Below are 9,275 nucleotides of genomic sequence, written 5' to 3'. Positions count from 1 at the left end.
TTATCATGTTCAATTTCTCCTGTTGAGAGTAACAGCGATTCTCTGGGAACCATCTTCTCAAGGATTGACAGACTGTAGCCTGTGTATGCTGTCCTGTTCCTCTCATTACTAGAGTTAGAAAACACCCCAGAAAACAGCGGGGGTATCCCGGCATAGGCTACATAGCCTAAGATTCACGAACCCTCAATTGGTCTCTCTGAGACCTCCAAACACTCCTCAAGCCTCTCTGGATAGACCCATTTCCAAGCATGATCCCTTTACTTCCAACCATGACAGTCCCACGCTATGCCTGGCTCCTGTTTGTTTTGACATCACTAGGGGTAAGCATGGCCTTAGATAGAAGAGATGTTATTTCTGCTCTCCAGAAGATCCCTCTGCGCCAAGCACAGTCACACCACTAAGTGAGAGAAATGAAGACCTGTGCACTGTTTCTGCATAATGATAGAGATTTACAGGCACATCTATATATTCACTGGGTGTGATGGAGAAACAAAATGAAGGGTTGTAGAACATTCATCTATCCATTACAATACCAACTCCAGGCTACAATTTGAAAGGGGGATATGGAGCACTGCCAAGAGTCCTGGAGAGATTATGCCCTTTCTGGAGGGTCAGTGAGTTACTAGTCTTTCGTGATGAACCTGGTTATATTGCTTCAAAAGAAGACTAAGCAGTGTGCAGGAGCACCATGATCGCACCAAATGAGAGCATGCAGCTCAGCCTTTTATCAAATCACTCCTAACCCTCCAGTCCTTTTAACTAGACCTCACAGCTGAATGTTCTAAAATGTCTACGCAACTGTTTGTAGCACTTAGACAACTGCTTATGGCAATAACTCAATTGACTGTCCAGATTTAGGTGGATTGCGGGATTCATTGTTTTCTCCAATGGGCAGGTCAAATAGCCTGCCAATTAGGGGGAGGGGAGCAGGGTGCATTACCGTGATTTTTCTCAGGACAATTCCAATATTGTAATTTGCAAGGCTGTCGCGCAGTATTCTGTACATTCATTCATAAAGCACTACCAAGTGGATGCTGATGACAGAGTTGACATCAGGTTGCGTAGGGCACTTCTGCAGCATCTTGTTGCTTAAGAACCTTTGCAGTTACCTAACCCCCATCCAGAGACTGGGAATCTGCACTCCTAGTGCAGCGGATGACCGTCATTCTGGGGAGTATATGCTAACTACCAACCCCGCCCTTGCTACGTTCCCTGACAGCCTCGAGATATCGTTTTGTCCTTGAGCGGTTGTCATTCAGAACTGTTGAAGTGTTGGTGAAATTAATCTTGATGTCTACTAGGTAGTGAATGCTTAAAACGGCTACAAGTTAATGCATTGGTGCTTTCCGTTATTTTATGTACTATAAAAGGGAAGAGTGTATAACCTTTTACCAGGGAATACAATCCCAAATGGTTGGATGCACTGTATGTTCATAGTGTGTGAACCTGCAAATACGAGGAGACACATAGCAAGCACTCATGCAGTGATGCGCTGTTCCAACTTATAGAGCTGGATTTAATGTGGTCTGTTTAAACCTTTTTAGTATTCTCGGGTGGCATTTGTAAGGTTACCTTTCACCACAACTCCACTGTCACTCTATTATTAATTTATTGTTTGCTGCACAAGTGCATACAGATACTGGCACCCTTTCCTCTGCCACTATGCAAAGTTAGGTTTAAGTGAATCTGTGTGTGTTACTGCACATCACCATTCTATACACATTCTAATAATGTTTGTATCAGTTTTATTGCAAACAGCATCAATTATTCCATCAAACACGTCAATTCAGCAATAAAAAACAATCTGTTATATGTTGTCTTGTTGTGTACTCTGCCAGTCTGCATTATACGGGTATTTAATAAAAAAATCCTGTCTGACTACATGTGTTTCAACCACTGGTCTTTTTCAAGGCATGTAATACAATAATCATCATTCTGTGATATCTTTGTCATAATAAAAAAGCTAATTCCATAGTTGGATCATTTCAAGTCTTGACTCGGCATCACCTACTTTCAATTCAATAGTGACAATGAGATTGTTTAGATTACATTTTGTACCATACATATCAAATCCTACTTGATCCAAAAATAGTACTTCCAAGAAGAATTTATTTATAACTTTCAAAGATTTCCAGTGTGATAATCCCCTGTTTAATTCCCGAATTCTATAATCTTACCTTTGCTTCATACCACAGAAAAAATTAAAATAAAGGGGTCATCGGTTATGATTATGTTCTAATGTGTAATTTATTACAAAACGGGCATGGTATAGTCATTGCCAGACATTGAGTACATTAAAACATCACCTAACCCAAAATATGGTTTATAAAGGTTTTACAAACATGTGCACTGTCAATATCCTTTGATTGGATCCAAGGTTTATCCAAAGTTTCTTTCTCAATCTAACAATTTTACGTGTGTAGACGCAACTAACTACTAAGTGTACATTGCGTTTAGTATAATTTGAGATATACATCTTACCTTTATTGATCTACAGAGATAATTCTTATTTGGTTTTGCTTCTTTTTATGATAAACTATTCTGTCGACATGCACCATTCACCTAATCCTTCTTCTTAATAGAAAATGTTCCAGAGTTCTACAAATAGAAATTAAATATCCATCAAATGTATCTCTTAATATCATAAAGAGTTCCAGTGTAGAGGATGAGCCAAGTACCACTACTCCAATCCCATATTACCTGTCTGTTGGAAACCAGAGTATGAAACATACACGGAGCAGGTTGAACAGACAAAGAGTAGAGTAAGGACTATGTGCAGTACCAGTGAAAGTACCAATTCTTAAGAAGATCTGGGAGGCAAGGTACCCATTGAGAAAACCATACCTGCATACAAGAAAATATGATGGCCATTTGAATGAGATTCCTGAAGAAGCAGGGCAGATAAATGGCAAAGATGAATGATGACGTCACACAGAATCGAGCTGACTTCTGTAGAAAAGATGCAGAGACCAGAGCATACAGATATTCTATAAGACATCAAGAAAGTATCGAGTATAAGTGACATCTTGGGAGCAAGGTGAAGAAAGTTATGCCACAGAAACAGATGAAGATATCAAGCTGAGTTTACACGTGTACAGATGTAAAAGAAACGCAAGCAGAATAAGTAATCTTGAGGCTAGCTTTATAGAAAATAAATTGCGGCAAGCGCCAATATATATGCATATGGATGAGTAAAGGATGGATGTTTCCACTACGCATTATAAGCAGTTCTGGACATTAGCAAGAAGGCCTAATTTCAGTGTGTCACAGTTAAAAAGCAAATTGAATTACAAAATGAATCCCAGCAGAGGAGTTGGATGAACCAAAGAAGCCAAGGTCTTATCAAATGGGAATGAGGTGACATTGTATACAATTTGTGTGAAAGAACAGAAACTCTTGTTCAGAAGGTTTGATCAAAACAAAAGATGTCAGAGGACTATTAGAAAATAATATTAAATACACAAAAAGGCTTGATTCCATGGTCTCCAGTCACGTGGAAGAATGAAGTTGGAAGAAGGAAGTGGTCACACCTATGCACAAGGGCAGCGTGTGCCCACACTCCTTAAATTTTCTCAGAGCTCAGTACAAACTCAAGGCCAGGCTTCAAAGCCCTAATTGACACTGCACTTTTGAGGTAATGATGGATTGATTTGCTAATTGGTGGGAAGTTAGTGTTAAGATGAGCTCACCCGCACCTGGATGTTCAGTCTGCAAGCTGCTAGACGTATGTGGAAAAGTACTGACAGGAGTTAGAAGCCCGCCAATTGTAGAGGACTGCGTAATTGAGGGTCCTATAGTTTGTGTAGCCAATGGGACGTTCATAATGCCCATTTTAAGGGGAGGGCTTAGTTGCCCCACCTGATGTTAAGTACCCTACCACTTTCCTTCATTGTTCTATACGGATATTGAACGTATACTTAGATATCCACTTAGAGCCTATCACTTCATTCAATAGGTTTTTGTAGTTTGCCACGTAGGATAATGTTGGTAATGACGCAGGGCAACACATCACTCATGACGATTTTGCTTAATAAAACCTCTGTTTTTTTGTAAGATTCGTTGAGTAAGAGGATCGAGCAAGTGCTGATGCTTGTTGTTCTCCCTGTTTTAGATACTTGACATTAAAATAGATTTCCTTTTGCCAAACTATCTGAGTCGTTTTGATTATTGATGTATGAATAAAATCTGCATCCCCATCCATCTCAAGGGTAATTGCTACTCATCAAAGGGGCTGGGATATCCAGTTCACCGGTGTTAGAGAAAGAGGAACAAATAATCATATATGTTATACTTACATTTAATATTTGGATGATGATAATCAACTCTGTGTTCAGCGCTGCGTTTAGCACTACATGGAGTTCTGCTTTAACCACAGCCACCATTTTAGTTATATTTAAGTGTAACTATGATGTAATCATGTACACATGTTATGTCATAGAATTGCCACACAAGTCCATCACAGTTTTATCGATTTGCGCTGGCTATTATCTAAAATGATCTGTTACCAGTCTATCCTAAAATATATTTTATGTGTACAATATGAATTCTGAACAATATACTTGCTGAAATTAGGAAATCTTAGTGACCTATTTTGGAACATAGTTTTCACGTGTACATCATTGCTTATCGTTCAATCTAGCATGCTTCAAATCTTTAGAACATACATCTCTAATATGATTCTTTTATTCTTAAAGAAAAAGCACATTCAATCCATGCTTTTCCTATTTCTATAACACCAGACCTCTTCATGAGGCTACAGTTTTAATTGCTATCTAATTTCTGTTTGCAGAATTCTGGAGCAATCTCTATCAATTAATGGAATGTATGTGAATGGTGCACACCAACAGAATAGCTCATCATAGAAAGAAGCACAACCAAATAAGAAGCATCTTCATAAATCAATAAGGGTAGGAAGGTACACTTTTACACCTCAGTATATACTATTCACTATGCACTCTTAAAAATGAGTCTTTTGAACACACTTTCAACTTGTAGATTGAGAAATAAACTTTGGATGCACATTGGACACCAGCAGACCCTATTGAAACCTTTATAAACCAATTATTTGGGTAAGGTGAGGATTTATATGTACAATGTCTGGCTATGAGTATATTATGCCAGTTTTCGAAAACATGTACACACTAGAATATCATTTTCATTGATTCCACTCTTTATTTTCCCGTTTTATCTCTTGTATGAAGCAAAATAAAGATCATACAATTCAGGAATTTAAAAAGGGATGATCACATTGCAAATCTTTGAATACTTTACATTGATATGATATGATTGGTTATTTATAATACGGTTAATACCCAGCGATTTCTAAGCATGGACCCGGGGATCGAACCTGTGTTGCTCCATGTCGTCTTGCTTCCAAGGCGAGCACATTGCCCCTGAGCTATCCTCCCAAGACCCTTGTAATGTTCAAGCCTTTAACTCGTGCCCCGGGCCGCTACCACTCGTTCCAGCACTTAGATCGGTTGGTTAACACTTAATTATTGTATTGGATGCCTTGAAAAACACCAGTTGTTGAAACATGAGTGGGCAGACAGGGAGTTTAACTAAATACCAGTGTAATACAGATTGTTTTCTCTTTCTCAGGCAGAGTACACAATCAGATAACGCCATACAACAGGTTGTGTTTTTCTTGCTGAATTGAACTGTTTGATGGAATTATTGATGTTATTTGTAACACAACTCCTATAAACATTAGAATGTGCAATTAATGGTGTTGCCTGCTAAAACACACAGGTTCACTTACACCTGTTGAAACCTTTGCACTGTGGACGTTGGTGAATGAGGGTTCATTAACTCGTTAGGGAGTCTATTAACCTATAGAGACTCATATTCGGCCATTGGCATCTGCGTTATCACTTGTCGCTTGCTTGTTTTTTCTTTTTGCTCTTTGCATCTATTTTGGCACAATGCCTGACCCAATACACTTTGACCTCAACGCATTATTTCATTTCTCTCAGTTAGTGGAATGGTATAACGTTTACCAAATGTAAGTCAGATACATCCATACTGTTCACATACATGTCAATACATCAGCGCCTTTACAGCCATGATTTCTGCATAGGTGAAATGGTAAAGTATCGCGTTTGACAATTTTTTTAATACAGTTTGGGATACCACCTACTACCCCCGTTTCTCCTATTTATCCTTAACCTTTTAGTGATCCATTCAGTTTTTTTTGTGTTTTTTCCAAAAAAGACACCCGATATATTAAAAAGTTACCTTTACACTTAGGCAAGGACAAATGTGCGGTCTTGCACCAATATAAAGACACATTCCCCACCTGTTTCTATAATGACTTCACTGATCAAACCATTACCCAATGTCTTCACATCTCCTTCACTGGCTCAAGAGGAACAGCTTAATGTCCCTTTCCATATGCCCTTTTCCTTCCATCTTTCTACTATTTCTTTAAGTAAAGCTGTGCCCTTCTTCCACAGCTAGTCTCATTTCTACTGACAACAGCCATGCTAGTCCAGATCATAGCAGCTGACACGTTATGCACAACTTTCCATTTCATCTTCTTGGGCTAGACAGTGATGAGCCGGGTTAGGGATGAAACATCGGACCTCATTATGAATTGAATGGTGTGGTAAAAAGTGGTGGTCATTATAATCGCTCTTTTATAACACGCTTAATACCAGAGAATGGTTTCTAATCGTGGGATCGGGATTCAAACCTGTGTTGCAGTGCGTTGTCTTGCTTCCAAGACAAACATGTTGCCCCTGAGCTATCCCCATGACCTGGTGAAGGGGAGGTAATAGGTTTACTTATACTTTACTCCACTTTATCACACCATCAAAATCCTTATTTTTAGGTAAAGTGGAGAAAAATCTTCCAGCACTCAGTTGGATGTTTTTCTCCACTTTATCTCGAAAATTGAGGATTAAATGACAGTGAAATTACCATCCTCCACATCGCCTATGTCGTGGACGCCATGAGAGGAGTGGGGATCAACACCACCAATCTGCCAGTCATAATCTAGCAGATTTGAAGCCTAACCGAGTGGCAGTAACTGTATCAGAGTTTGGCACTGTTTATGCAGAAAATACTTTCAAACTCGGAATGAGTCCTACTGTGTCTTCTGATGATTGGCCCAGATGAGTGTTAGGATTTGGTCATTAAGCATATTCCTACCACAAAAAGCCATTGCCATGGCCTGCATTAGAATCCTACTGACAGGAATGCTGGAGGGGCGGTAACAGATTTAGTAAAGCTGAGTATTAATGATAGGACGTTTTAGAATATTAGATCACCAGTTACTATGCTTGACTTATTTTCTTTTCTCTCACCCCTTTAGCACGTTCAGACCTTGTAAACAAACCAAAGAAGGGGACAGAGCTGAGGGTGAGTCAGGGATGGAAGAGCAAAGCCTTTTATGAAAAGTGAAAGAGAACAATATGGTCACTAGATAGAAGACAGCGTATTGTTTCCTATATATCACTGCCAGGGAGCTTTCCTTTGTGCACTGATATATGCTCTTTGGTAACCAGGCGTATTTTGAAAATGCGCATTTCCAAATTGTATTGTTGTCTTCCTGAGATACCATGGGAGCTATCTGATCCTAATGTGGTGGGATGGACGGATATCTCATGGAAGATAGTCTCGATGGATGAATACGACATGCGCAAAGAATCATAGGTTATGTGGTGGACGGGAGAGAGAGCTGAGAGGCACATAAGTAAACAGGAAGGCGGATCCTGTGGCCTGGAGGGCCTGTAAAGTGTGAACATGCTGACCCCCACTCTAAAGGTTTGTTGGACCAAATTGCCTTCTAACAGCACACTACCTAATTTCGAGTCGTGAGCTGCAATTTGGCTGCACATTGAAAATTCATAGTTTGTGTTGCAAAAAGACATTTGTCAGCTTTTCCACTGCCATTGCCAAGTCTGTGTCTGTGGGACTCTCCCAAAATGTGAAACCAAATAAAGGTGTACTTGCGTGTCATACGACAACCCGCATAGGCATAACTCTCACCTCGTACAAATTGTGGAGAGGAAGGTCCTTCGCCATGAAAATGCTGGGCGGGCTTGCAACTCCCATTGAAGGGTATTGGACAGGAAGACCTTTTGCTGCAGGTTGAAAGCACTGGTTTACCAACAAATGGTCATTTGCTGAGAGCTGCGCAAGCACATTGTGTGACTTGACATAATTCAACCCGCCAAGAATGCCCCTTTTGGGTTTGTTATTGTAAACATTGCTCCCTTTCTTTTTTTCTAAGGGCTGGAATTTGTCACATTCGTGCACATGTTGCAGAACCAGAAATTAAACAAAACTCCACATTTTAGAAAAGGTACCCCTCACAGTGACAGTCCCAAAGAACCGACTGTTCCCCCAATATTTCTGGAGCGGAGAAGAGGCCATTCAATAGCACTGCTGTCCGCATCTAGGTGCGCCGGGGTTCTAGCCGGTGAGACAGCTGGGACAATGTTCTCTGGTTGTCAATGACATTGAGGTGCCGCACATAATTCCGGACATCCTGGTGGTTCTTGGTCCCCTGAGCTGCATCTAGATCTAAAGAGAGAAAAAAAATGATCCATTTCAGTCCATAAACCAATCATTCAGGATTACAAAAGACAGATTTTGTGTTAAGAAAATGGTGCCAGTGATGTGTTTAAGGCTTAATCATCCGGGCTTCTGTGTTATCGACAGGAGCAAGGAATTACCAAGAGGATATTCAGGAGCGAGCGGCTGATCTTACACCAGGAGACCATCATGTTGCCTTTGCAGACTTTTATTTTGTATTTATTTGAGAACAGGATGGCCTTACGAATAGAAATAACTTACGAATTATGCAATAATAGGGATCAGAAGCAGTCTTAGGATAAAGGGTCTTCCCATAAGAGAATTAAATAATGGGCAGTGAGGGGATAAGAATAAGCACATAAAACAGATGGTCTGAAGGTTTGCTACCTTCACATGCAGAGTTTGCAACAAGAACTGTAATGGAATCTGGGCATGCAGTATAACTGGCAGAATTAACTATCTGGTGAAATCATACTGACTACCCATCAAAAACCTCTTCACAAAATGTCTCCTCGCTGACTGTTCAGCAGAATTGGAATGCCCCACTGCATAAACTATGAGACATCCTTGATGCCATGATATCTGCGAATGATGCTCCCACAGGTGAGAGGTCAATATGAGTGCACTGGTGAGATCTGCAGTTTTTATTATGTTCTCTTATATATCAGAAATCAACCTAGAAGGGCCAATTCAAAATAAGGAATACAATCCAAAGTTCTTTTTTAAGAATCTCT

The 9,275-nt window shown here is 40.0% G+C and overlaps 1 protein-coding gene across 3 annotated transcripts in view; it reads right to left on the bottom strand.

The window, feature by feature from the left end:
* Nucleotides 1-2,547: 2,547 nt before the first annotated feature.
* The window catches only part of RAPGEF4 (Rap guanine nucleotide exchange factor 4), a 1,521,174-nt gene continuing 1,514,446 nt past the window's right edge, over nt 2,548-9,275 (bottom strand). For all 3 annotated transcript variants that reach the window (XM_069616226.1, XM_069616227.1, XM_069616228.1), the window contains one exon: nt 2,548-8,529. In XM_069616226.1, the coding sequence (XP_069472327.1) occupies nt 8,402-8,529 (128 nt within the window). In that variant the 3' untranslated portion in view covers nt 2,548-8,401. The remainder of the gene's footprint in view (nt 8,530-9,275) is intronic.

Source organism: Ambystoma mexicanum, chromosome 9 (genome assembly GCF_040938575.1).
Source record: "Ambystoma mexicanum isolate Mex_15411 chromosome 9, UKY_AmexF1_1, whole genome shotgun sequence".
Taxonomy (NCBI): domain Eukaryota; kingdom Metazoa; phylum Chordata; class Amphibia; order Caudata; family Ambystomatidae; genus Ambystoma; species Ambystoma mexicanum.
Note: the sequence above shows the minus strand (reverse complement) of the source record. Positions and strands in the feature narration are given on the sequence as shown.